The following is a 12,897-nucleotide window of genomic DNA, read 5'->3' as shown; positions in this document are numbered from 1 at the left end:
CCGGGGCCCGTGAAGGTTTCAATTTCGTGATGATTGCCTTTGTCATCTATATCGGATAGGTCCACCCAGTTGGCTTTAGATTTAAATGGCCGGTGTACCCTCTCAATATCAGAAGGAGGGTAATCGAATAGTTTGTAGAAATGTTTGAACCAGCTTTCTTCCGGCACAGCGTTTGTCATTAACGAGTTCGAATGATGATTCATGTCGTTAATCAGTTTCCAAAATTCCCTTGATCTTTTGTTGGCCATAGTTGTCATCATGCGTTCTGCATCGGCTTGATAGAGTGAAGCTCTATTACTTCTAAGCCACTGTCTATAAGATCTGAGCTCCGTTTGGTATACCTCCCATATGTTAATAGAGTTCATCATCGATGCCTCTTTTTTTAGTTTCCTTAAATTACGCCGTCTAAGCACTAAGGCCCTGTTATAAGTGTGGTTTACATTTTCAGGTCTGTTGGTCACTTTTTTCCCCAGGTTTTTTAAATTGCAAAAGTAACGGAATGTAGCTGGTCTTAGATGTTTCTTCGTTTGCTTCGGTATCTCTAGTGAGTGCTTCATATTCCTTGCTCAGGTATTTGACGTCGTTTGCCGTCATACGCAAACGAGAACGTTGGGCGTTTGATTCAAGTTTTGTGGTGTAAAATTGCTGGACTCCTCTCTTCGTTCTACATATAAGATGTAGCAGGTTGTGATCGCTTTTTTCCGTTCTGATTACTTCAAAGGTCGTAATACTTGCATCGATATTTTCTGCAACAAAAATATAGTCCAGAGTTGCTGACGATTGATCCCGCTCCCAAGTAGGAATTATGGAATGGTTTGTCGAGTTTGCCGCATTGCGTAGATTTTTGGAGTTCATTAGGTCGAGCCACTTCGAACCTCTTTTAGCTGCGGGCGTTGACTCAGATTCTTTTTGGCAATTGCAGTTCAGATCACCACAGATGAGGATGTTAGAGGTTTTGTGTTCTATCATAATTCCGTCGATGATCTTTGTGGCTTCATCACAAAATTTGTCAGTGGACATTCTTTGAGGGTTCCAGTATGTATTGACAATTGCCCAAATCTCAGCGTCGTTTCCGTGGGTTATTCTAACAAGCACTCCCAAAAAGGCATAGGTGGCTGCAATTATCTTAAGAAGTTGAAGATTGGATCCAGACCGGATGGCTGTTAGGAGGCCCAAGGACGGTCTGCCAAAGGGGCCCTGTAGCGCCGGCGAGATCGCAATCGTGTAGCCGTCAAGTGCCGGTTTGTTCAAGAGCCACGTTTCCTGGAGGCAAATGATATCATGGGTTCCCAGATTGTAGCTGCCGATCTTAGTAAGATGCGTATGGCCTCTCGTATTCCAGGACGCTATAGATATTCTGTCGTTTTGTTTGATCTTGGTTTGTGAGGTCGGGTCGCCGATGGGAATGAGAGACTTCCCTTATTTGCTGCTATTTCTTATGTCCCGGATTAAAGGCATTACGCAGCCAAGACCACGTATCCTTTATGGCTGTGCCGTGCCGATGTGAAGCAGACTGGACGGCATCTTGTTTAACTCGTGGACTGTCTGCTGGAGAAGCAGGTCGTTGGTTTCGTCGGCGCGCTGTATCTGTTGGTGGGGTTGATCTTCTGTGATCGTTCCAGTATTTTAGGTCTTTTCTGTCCGCCTTTCCTTTATTTACGTATCGATAATGCCTTGAATGGGCGGATCTTGATTGTGCTGGCCTCGACGTTCTAGATTCGTGGGAAGCTGGTTTTTCCCAGCGGGACGGTGTACGTTCCCGTCTTTTTGATCTGTAAAGATCCTCCGTCTGTGATTTATATCTGTGTTTTTATTTTTGCTGCCGGGGTTTCGGTGTTTTCCAACTGACTCTTGATGGTTTTTTGCAGCGTAATCTCCGAAAGGATAAAACCTTCTTGTGCCACCTTTGCGTAAGCCTTTAGTGGGACAGCTAGAAGAGCTGAGTTCCTGATGTGAAGGTAGGCCTTTGCTTGGTTATTTCTATGATACGGCTCAATGAGGACGAAATCATCAGATTTCAAAGAGTTTAGTATGTCGACCCTTTTCAAAATTTTAAGGACGGTTCTCCTGTTCAAGATCGTATAGTGATCCTCAGCTGAATTTTGTTCAATCTTGAAGAGCCGCACTGAGTCTAGAGTCTTTGGCTCTTACAAAGGTTTCCTGATGATGTATAGATTTAGCCAGTTTTTCCTTGTTCGGGCGGGATCTGTTTGAGACGGAAGAGTTGGTAGATTTTAATTTTTCATACAATTGATCAATACTCAAATCCCCCACCTGTTTTACATCCGTTACACCTTTGCCCGCGTGGCTAAGTGTAGGTAAATTTCTTTCTTCCTTTTTTGGTGGGGATCTGGTTTTATCGGGATGGCTGTTGGATTCTCCCTTCGTAGTATCAGGTTCAAAGATTTCTAATGAGTCATCATGCTGAGAAACGTCTATCAATGAACTTTGACAGATGAACTCCTCAACAGAGCGAGGCGATTGAATGGGCTGGACTAGGTCAGTGAGACCATTTTCGTATTCCATTTCCTTGTCTATTATTTTGGTTTTGGTCTGTTTGGGAGGTTCCTTGTTTGCTCTGTTGTGGATTCAATGTGGCTTTCGGAACAGTCTGGTAATGAAGTTTTTGTTAACTTCAGGAGAGGTTGGGAGCAAGATAAAGATGACATTTTTTTAGGATTTATTTTTGCCGACACTGTTTTAGGTGGGTTAGCTTTTCTGTGAGAAAAATTGGATTTTTCGTTAACAAAAAGCGGGGCTATTTTTGTAGGATGTATTTGCGGTGAAATCGAACCTTCTTTCTCAGCCAGAGAAACTTTTTCCGGGATTTGTAGTTTGTAACAACCTCAATTTTTCTTCCAAGATTGATAACTTTGAATCCCAGGTATCTCTATGAATCTTGTTAGTTTGCTACAAGGCGGTGATGAATCCTTCTACGAAAATCAATTTTGTATGCATCATCGCCGACACCGTGGTGCTGTCCTTTAGTGAATCATTTATATTTTCGTAGAGCTTCCCAAAGGGAGCCAAAGATATTGTAATCGCCGACATAATGGTTGCTAGATCGTTTTTTTTTGAGGGAGAGTCCTTTGAATTAGGGGGAATTATTTCGCTAAGCCTCCTATGCCTTGGTGGTGAGCGAGGACGTGGGGATAGGGATGAAGGTTGTTCCGAAGAGGATGTACATTCATCAGTTTGAGTGAATTGATCTTGGTTTTTTTGTGTTTGTTTCTCCCTCGACGGCTGCGACTCTGATTGTGGCTCCAAAAGATGTTGATTGGATAGATCTCGACAAGAGGGAAGAGCCTTTCCATTGTCGAGATTTTTTTCCGGAGATCGGTCGATGGGTTGGGGGTGCAAACCATCAGTTTGATCTTTTTCATTCAAAGATATAGGAGCTTTGGTATTTTTTAATGCCTCCATTTGACCTAAGTTAGTCGACATTAGTACTTGTATTTCCGCTGGTTTCCCTAGATTAAAAATGGGGTTTTGGGTGCTTGCATTTACGTTTGTTTGAATAATTCCTACTTTGGATTTTACAGAGGTAGTTTTTTTATTTTGAGAGTTGTCTAAGTGTAGATCCTTTTTGGTGGTATCTAGAGGATCCATTGTTTTTTTGACGAACAAGGAAGTTTTTCTTGCTTTAGTGGCCGGGGGAAGGTCTTGTATTGCTTCCAAAATTTCAGTGTCCGATAATTCGTTGACTTCGTCCAATTTTCTTTTGCATTGTTTTTTAAAGAAATCTTTTAACGCTGATGATAGCAGTGGACGGGGCAAGCCTTTTTTTCCTGCATCTTTTTTTTTATATTTCTTTTTAAGGTTTATTGTTTTTTTGGTTGGTCCTCACGATATGATGTTTTAGCGATTGCTTTCGGTGTTAGAAGTTCCAGGGGCAGTTCTTCCACTATTTCCTCGATGTGTTTCATCGCAGCATTGGCACTAAGGGGTCTGAAAGTACCATGCACCGAAGCATTTTTGGGACCTGAATGAGTGTCAACCTTATTTTCATTCTTTTGGGTCTTTGTAGGGGAAGATTCATTGGTGGCATGGATTTGGGCTAGAATTGAAACCGGAGACCGATGCATATCATACATTTCCATAGTTTTTTGCGGACTCTTACCGGGGTCTGTTAGATCGATCATTTGCACGTCAGCTATAGCAAGTGCTGCCGCTGCAGGAGGCGGGGAGCCACCAGGGGGAGAAGGCGTTCGCAGCCTTCCCCGCGTCTGTACCTCTGTGTCCATGATCTCCATGATCTCGCTCCTGGCAGTGCCTCCGTCGCCTGACTGGGAACCCTCATGCTCCGCCCCCTCCCGATCACCCAGCCCGCGAGCACAGGTGCAGGCTCCGGCGGTCCTCCGACCGCCGTAGAGACCGCACCTCTCGCCGTGGCCAGGCGGGGAGGCTGGACAGGCTGAGCGTCGGCACGGGAAGGGGAGGGGAAAACAGGGCCCACCGAGGGAGACAGCAAGGAGGCCGCACGAAGACCCGCAGCCCGGCGATCCGACGGATCCGCACAGCCGTCCCCATCGCCGCCCCTCTCAGCCGGTGTTGCGCGGGCCTCCAAGGTAAGTGCCTCTTGGTTTTTTACGTCGAGCCGAGGATTAGGTGGATTAGGTAGAAAATCGTCTGCTTTGGTAGCCTTTGTAATGCTGCCAGCCCGCTCCATTAAAGACCCCGAGGAAAGGCGAGGTGGGTGGTTACTATAAGGGTTTTCCAAGTCAAAGTCAAAGCATGTTTCCCGGGGTAGCGTGGTGCTGCCAGGGGTTCCACTAGCCACCGGAGTCAGCGTTATAATCCTTGAGACTTTTGGTTTCGCACCAGGTGGCTTTGCCGTCGTCGTCACATCAGGGATTTTAAAATTGCTTCTAAGGAGTCTTTGCTCTGGTGTGGATTCTAAAGGCACTTTTTGCAAAGCTTTTTGCAAAGCTTGCGAGTCTTGAAGTATAAAGGTAAATCTTTCACTGGAAGCGAGGTGTTTCACTGTTGGCGGCGGCGGGTCATGGACCGCAGACATGACCGCGGAATGCCGATGACTGCCTCTACCTCGCCTCTAGCTAGTGTAGTTTAAATGCGTGTGCATTAGAGATGCTTTTGTTAGTGCACTGGAGGGGAGTGTTAATCTATTGGTGTCTGTGTGTAATGCGCGTGCACTGTAGAGGCTAACAGTGTTGGAAATAAGCTTGAGGCGAACCGGGAGAGGACATGAACGGCAAGCTAATAATAATAATAATGTGAGGCTGGGGAGGTCTCTGCCCATGTAGAAATGCAATTTATGATGTTGGACGTGCCTTACTTCTTGACTTTTATCATAATCTTCTTTTATTTCTGGCTTTAGGCAAGCTTGTTTCCATGCCAATGAACCCCAAGTGGCTAAGGCCTGCGCCTCCAAAAATTGACCCCCGAGTGCAAACACTCTGCTTTCAGCAACTAGAACTGGATAACTATGTTGGTGAGTACATTCTTCCGTTTATTGAGTGAATGAAAAAGGGATGATTGATCCAGGACACCTTCGGCTGTTCACTTGCCTTTCTATCCAAAGATTACAGGATAACTATGTAAACTGGCCCAGTCCATGACAGGGAGCGCCAACACTGAGATGGTTTGGGTTAGACGCTGCCTTTGGATTTCATAGTTTTTGTTATCCATGTACTTGTAAGCCACAGCCCACTTGGTCAGGAAGGTATGTACGGTACTGATCTGGGTGCTGCTGTTATGGGGGTAATACCGTGTGTAGTATAGGTGGTGATTGTTAATCCTTCACAAAGCCATACCACACAGGGGTACCTATGGATCACTGTTGTACAAGCGTTAGTCACCCGAACCATTTTTATTACTGCAGCAAATAGTGATGTGGCCGCTGAGGTTTGTGGACCCAAGATGTGTGTGCAGTTTGTTGACAAATTCAAGCAGCACATGTAAGGGCAGAACTGCTGGTTTTCAGAATAAAATGGTTTCTCTTTTTTCCTTCCGTATACGTCGACAGAGTAAATTTTTGCATGCTCTCTTACACACCACTATTTCCTCTATTTCCCACTTTTTTCTGTAGATGTTAAGGGAGGTATGCGATGTCAACGCTCATGGGGGAAGTTTGCTTTGTACTGCATACGCCATTGGATGTTCTTTTTCACTTTTGTTTTTCATAGTGACATTTACATTTTTGGGAGCTGTTTGAAAACAGCTTTACATTTTCGTACACTGACCATTCAGATCCTCTCCTGGATGTCAGTCATTATAAAGCTAACATTTCAGACACCTCGATCCATATATTTATGTTTGTGACCTCAAAGGTTGAGCTTGGCTCACCATTCCTGAATGGATGGCCGCCTGACTTAAGAATGCCGAGTTTTGCATTTGTAGAATGGGTTATTCCCCAGCCCTCTGTGCCCTTGCGTGTATATATCTAGGAGGGGTCTAACACATTTTACGGATTTGTGAAGCTGCTGGAGAGAGGGAGAGGCAGTGTCCTTGAAGATCCTCGAGACTGGGTTGTTCTACTCCTAATGACCCTAAAGGGGAGTGGGTAGGGGGGGACTGCCACTCCGTCCCTAGAATTATGCTTCCTGGTCTTCTACTTGGAAGAAATCATGTAACCATTGTATCCGCAAACTTCTGGTGCTCCTTTCAATCTTACTGGACCAGTGTCAGTCCTTGATGCCCGGCAAGACCGTGCATGACGTGTTACTAACTCAAAAACCTTTTCTTTTAAACTTGAATTGTAATGAGAACGATATACAAAATATATAATGCATTAGTAGAACAGAAATGGGCAGCAATCATGGGCATAAAATTATATCTGCAGATGTTGGCAAATAAACAATATAATATCAACATACAACACTGTCACGCAGAACACCTGGAATCAAAAAGAAGACAGATACCAAACATTCACAGTTCAGCAGTTTTATTTGTGGATTATGCACAAGTAAGGACTGTGGCGGTCCAGAAGGAGGACTTGGACAATGTGATGACATTTTTAATTAGTGTTTGTTTTATTAAATGATAAGAAAACGGCCCATCTTTCCCTTTTTCTATGTAGATGTACCAAGCCTACGTAAATAACTAAGATGCTTGACAGTCGTCGGGAAATGTCCGAATGAATAAGTCTGTTGTCCATTACTAAGTCTAACCGACCCGATCACTATTCAAACAAACTAAGGTCGGGGGAATGCTTCCCTTCTCCTGCTTGTCTCTTCGAGCATTGGTTATCCTTCTGCTTCAGAGTTCTTGCAAACAGGATATTCTTAAATAGTCTCTTGTCACGCTCTGTATGAGTTCTTGTAATTCTTTCACCAAGTCTTTGGGCTTTTCTTTCTCTTTAAGGGTTGTCTCCAGGAACCTCTGTTTGCAATTTGCTATATCCTTTGATTTAGACTAGTAGGTCATGGAGGTTTCTGTAACTTAAACTTTCCTATGAGTGGTTTGCTGTCTTGGCAATTAATGTCCCCCCTTTCTTTCCAGGGTTTGTCTTGTATATCTTTTCTCTTATGGGTGTCTCCGGACCTTACATCATAGACTGGTCTTTCTGATATGTCCCATTCTCACTTTCTCAAACTTGGGAATACTTTCCCTCCTTGCCAGGGAGTTGGCGGCCTGATATCAATGGTCTTTTTTCTCAGATTCAATGGTGATTCAGTTTCTCACATTATTAAAGTTCACCTTCATCAACTTTACTTTCAATACTTCGTCAATTTCACTGGGACCAGTTTCTCCTTTTGAATAACGATTCCCCGCCAACCTACCATTCTCCTCGTTACCTCTGGTCCTACATGGGAACATCTCCGGGGCCTGCAATTGCTCAGGTTCTACTTGTTTGTTCTACCTCTTCATTTTGTTTCCACTGCTTCGCCACTCTGAACCCTCTCACTCGGTGTTCAGTTATCACTGCGGTAAGCTGCTTGTCTCTTGAATTCTCAGCCCGTTGGTTTCAACGTTGTTGCACAGGTGTACTGCCCACCACGAAGTCGGTGTGGTCATGTCACCACCGGGATAGATATCCCCTTCTTTCTCGTCTATTGTTGTGGGTAAACACTGGTTCTCCAGTGTTCCGTTCTGGCTGTCGGAACACTGCTGAGAGTCGCGGGCTCTGTAGTTTGCCTCGACTCTGCCTCCCTCAGGTGCTATGCATTCAGGGGGCCTCCCCTGCTTGCGTATGCGTCTCTCTTCCTGGCCGTGGCTTGGCGGGTCCTACTTTTTCAGTTCACTTATCCCAGTTGAGTTGATGTCTCTCTTTAAAGAGACGGAACCCTTTTCCTGGTAGCAACAATATATTTTAGCTTTGCCTTCAACTAAGTGTCTGGATTGTATATTATTCTTCAGGTCACACAGTCCCATGTATGCTACCATGGGGAATGGCTTGGGGAGTTCCTCAAAGGAGCGGTTGTCATTTTCCCAGTGAGGCCCAGCTTGCCCAAACACCTAGGGAGGGTCTTGCAAAATGGGTTCACCTCCCTAGCTTCAAAGGGACGGGCTCCCGCTTGGGGAGAAGGGAGGAACTCCCGCAATTCGTCAGAGGACCTACTGAAACATAAAACCTGGGAAATAACCATAATCAGGATGGCCTTCTCCAAACAAATCTCTCTTGCCGAGGTTGGAGTCAGGCCTTCGGGCCCTCACTGGACCAATGTCAGTCTATAGTCTTCTTAGTAGGTTGCTTCACCATCCCTCCTTTGGTGTTGTGGGCTTATGGGTGTCCTAAACCCTCTTGACCTAGACTATTTTTGAGTTTTCCAGTTTCCTGTACCTCATGGCTCACTCTGAGGCAAATGTGAGGCTAGTGGAGTGGTTGTGGTTGGCAGGGAGCGTAAGAGAGGGGGTCCCTAAGCTTGTGTGCATACAGTGGACGTGTTCCACTTTGCCTCTCTCAACTGACTGTAACCTTCCTGTCCACATCTCATTCCTCCTCCCACTATTTGGGCATGCCTATGGCAGACCTGGCACGCTGGACTCTTCCAAGTTGTGCTATCGGACACCTGGCTTTTCTTTCTCCTTCCCGCTTTGTTCTTTTTTTGCTTTTCATTTAACACCTCTGTACCACTCTCTTCGCCTGATGTAACTGGCTGTCACTCATAGCCCCTGATTTCCGCACTCCTCCTGGCCACTGGGTTTTTATACCTGCTACCTACGTCTGAATCCTGATGTTTTCACCTCTTTCTGCTTCTAAATCTCTTCTCACCTCAGCACCTCATTTTCTCTGGTGTACTCTGTTCCCTTTCTCTTCAACCTTCTCCTTCTCACCAACTGTCACATCTTGCCTTTCTGATATTACCACATCTTGTACTAACATCCCCGCCTTCTGTCTGATTTTCCCTCTGGATGTTACCTCCTCTTCCTTAGCTTAACTCTTCACTTCTGATGTTCCCACCTCCATCTTCGATATAATCTCTGCTCATGATGTTCTCATCTCCTCCTGCTCTCCACTGGCACCACTTCAAAAGTCCCTTCCATCCCTCGCGCCTTCTGCTTCTTCCACCGCTCTTCAACCTTCACTAAAGATGAGCTCCCTGCTCTTGGAACATGCACTCAGGTGAGGCTGACTGCATTTATATTGTGGTTCTTCCCCCTCCTAGGTGGGTCGTACTCTGATGGTCTGGTCCTGTGTGTTAAGTGAGGGTTAGGATTGGCCAATTGTCATGAGTTATGCAACTGGTCTGGGCTTGGGGTGGGGCCAAGCCTTTATCTAAGATGTCTGCCAACTTAAGTTCCAGATTTGTCCCTCTGATAATCCCTGCGGCTGCCTGCACTTAGCTAGGAGCTGCATCGTTTTCAGAGTGTGAATTATTTGTCGGGTCATGCTGGATAAGCTTTCTATATTTTTGCTTTAGTGCTAAAGTGTGAGAGCAGGGATTGTGATACATTGTTTCTTTCACATAAGGTTCAATTGCAGGGGAGTACTAGAAGTAGTAGAGCTGTTTTCTGAGCTAATTTCTCCTGCTCTCGCTCCCACTTTCTTCCCTGTGGAACCACAGTGCAAGTCGGGGGTGCACAGACTTCCAGCCATACTTCTTTTAAAATGTCAGGCAAGCTGGTAACAGTAGCCTTGTATGTGCTACATCACTGGTCTTGCTTGGCTGAAGTCTTAACTGTTTCTTGAACAGAAAGACCTAGTCTGCAGATAATTGTTAAGGTCTCTGACAGAACTCTGGTCTCTACTGCTGATCTGGCCCGATGGGCCGGTGGGGGTGGGAAGGGACCAGTGTTACTGGCCTTTGGTGAGGCAATGTAAATTACTTCTACCATGTGCTGGGGACTAGGGCAAAGTGACCTTGGGATTCTCCCATACCTTGCACGGGCCCAACATTCACTGGCTTGGCACCTTGCCCTCTAAGCCACTGACATAGTGATATGCAGAATCAGGCAGGGGACTTGTCGGGTTCCCCTTTAGTTTTCAAGCAAGGAAGGGTCATTGGCGGCATAGAGCCGATCTGAAATGCAATAAGGGTGTTTAACCTTTAAAAGTATTCTTATTAAAATGAAAGTCCACACCACGTTGTTTTTTGTTTTCCTTAACACAATGTTTATAGCAGACTGGTGTGAACCCAATCCAAGATGGAGATAGTAATCGTAAGACCTGATTGGTGCTTCAGCAGCTCTGAGGAAGTTTGGAATCTTGAGAGACACTTCTAACAGCCTTTCATTCAGACATCCAGTTGAGCAGGTCAGTTTCACAGGGTTCTAGTAATTAATCTCAAGAAAGAATACTTAAGGAGAAACTAGAGGAATCTAGAGGCAGACTAATAAGGGAATTGAGTTAGAGAACGTGCAGACTACACCATCTACTGAAAGCTAAGTGAAACTGTTCTTTATAAGTCATTTCAAGTGAAAGCATCTCAAGCTGCATTTACGTTTAAAGACGTTTGAGTTAGTTTTAAGTGGTTGTTTTATGTCTTAAGAACTGCTGCTCTGTAGCATTGTGCGCGTGTAATTATTTACTAACATTGGGGTGCGCGTCCAAGGATACGGATATAGAAATTAGCCGCGTTTTGACAGTACGCGCACGCATAAACCCTTTTTTGAAGCTCGGATCGTTGCTACCTCATTGAAGAGTTGGTCCGTAGGATTTGAGTAAAAGACCTTAAAGCCACCGGTTTTCAACATGCGTACTACTCAATCCACATTTTAGAGCATCTATTGGCAACGCTTCTGGAATTTTACCTCTGCTTCGTTGCGTAGTTCGTTGAGAAGCAGTGATCAGCACAGAGCGTTTGAAGTAGCGCGATTATGAATTAACACTATCTGAGGAAGCGGCGAACTGCGCAAATCAGGAAAATATTTTGGTTTATTTCCAATGAACATTTGTGACTTTTGGATAGCGCGCTACACAATGGTTAATATAAAAAGTCCAGAGACTATTGGGCAACATCTACAAGTTAAGTCTGAAGTCGGTTTGGAATTCAGTTAAACCAAAAGAAGATTCAAAGAAGAAATTGAGAAGCCTTTCAGCATTTTGCAAAGGCAGTCAGGTATGATGGGGGTGACTTGGGAAGGCTTATTAAGTTTTGTCAGGAAGTCATTATTTGAAAAGAGTAACAGCCGTTATTCAAAGGTCATAGGGAGACATCTGAGAGAGAGCAGTTGACTGAGGGCAGCAAGGACCTGATTGTTTTATTTTATCCATTTCCCCTTTCCCCTCGGTGTAGTCAACACTTCAATTCTAAAATGAATGATTGTAGAGTGAGCAGACTGGAGGGGCGGTGGGGTCTGCAATTTCATTTCAAAAAGACTGATGTTGGGTCGAAACACACGTCGGCTTAAGTGTTTCAATAAATCACCCTAAATATGAAGTGACTAGATTTCTCATTTATTCTTAAGTGTCCAATCTAAATTGCACAGTCAACGATAAGATCTCTGAACCACTATGAAAACGAATTTATAGGTGGAAAATGACTCCCTTCTACTTAGGGTACTTCTAGTACCAGGCTTTAGGATTCTTCACTAATAGCTAATCCACAAATAATTCCTTGTAATGTCTTGCATCAGTGCCTGTAACTCTTAAAGTGTGATTTGGAGTTTTCCCTTCTTCGTAGTCCCTTTTGGGGCTCTTATGTCAGCAATAAATTTGTGGTTGTTGTCTCCAGCATATTTGGGTAAGCTATTCCTGTTTGAACAGTCTTTCTCTCTTGGCCAATTGTTCTCCAGTTTACTTTGGCCTACTTGATTCTTGCTGGCTTCACTTGTATAGTTTCTCTAAACTTAGGTTCAGAATAATCTCTCCTTTTTGATATTCTGTTCTTGTAAAAGTTGTCTTGTGACAATCCTCTTTTCCCAGGGTATTGTTATCCACAATTCCTTTCTCTGCATATCATTACTTTCTCTTCTAACCCCCTAGTTGAAGCTAATTTCCTTCAGGGGGAACTAAATCTCGTGATTTCTACATAGCTGAGGTATTTGCTTAATATATTATTCCCTTCCCTGCAACGCATTATGTCCATTCTCCCTGTTAACTTCTATTATGTGGGAGCATGTCCTCTGAAGCCTTTTTGTTTGGTAACCCTTGTGGACCGCCATACTCTACACTTTGACGTACTCCTCAGTGCGGTCTCTTTTCTTTCTCAGGTGTCCTTGTCTTTTGACAAGGTATATAACACCCTGCGTCTATTGATGCAAGGTGGTATCTTTGACGTTGAATGGATCAGATGCCCACCAGAGGGCTTGCGACCACCTTTCTCCTTTGGCTCCTGCCCTGCAGACTTCTCGTGTGGGGGTCGGGCCATGGCTCTGATGTCCCCTTTGAACTTTCGCCCTCTGGTTTCTTGTGCTGGCTGGGCACCTTGACTCTTGTTTCCCACTCTCCCTCTCTCAGGCTTTCTTCTCTGCGGGTTTCCTGTGTCGGGTTGGTGCTGTGAATTTGCCGTCTGTCACTTTCTCTGGGTTCCTTCATCTACTAGTCCCATTGGA

General features: G+C 44.8%; 1 protein-coding gene across 7 annotated transcripts in view; it reads left to right on the top strand.

The window, feature by feature from the left end:
• Positions 1 to 12,897, top strand: part of POLD1 (DNA polymerase delta 1, catalytic subunit) — a 1,263,933-nt gene that overhangs the window by 127,116 nt on the left and 1,123,920 nt on the right. For all 7 annotated transcript variants that reach the window (XM_069605393.1, XM_069605349.1, XM_069605354.1 and 4 more), the window contains one exon: positions 5,339 to 5,452. In XM_069605393.1, the coding sequence (XP_069461494.1) occupies positions 5,339 to 5,452 (114 nt within the window). The remainder of the gene's footprint in view (positions 1 to 5,338; positions 5,453 to 12,897) is intronic.

The sequence above is a fragment of the Ambystoma mexicanum genome, chromosome 1p (genome assembly GCF_040938575.1).
Source record: "Ambystoma mexicanum isolate Mex_15411 chromosome 1p, UKY_AmexF1_1, whole genome shotgun sequence".
NCBI classification, from domain to species: Eukaryota; Metazoa; Chordata; class Amphibia; order Caudata; family Ambystomatidae; genus Ambystoma; species Ambystoma mexicanum.
The sequence above is the reverse complement of the archived record's forward strand: the minus strand, read 5'-3'. Positions and strand labels throughout refer to the sequence as shown.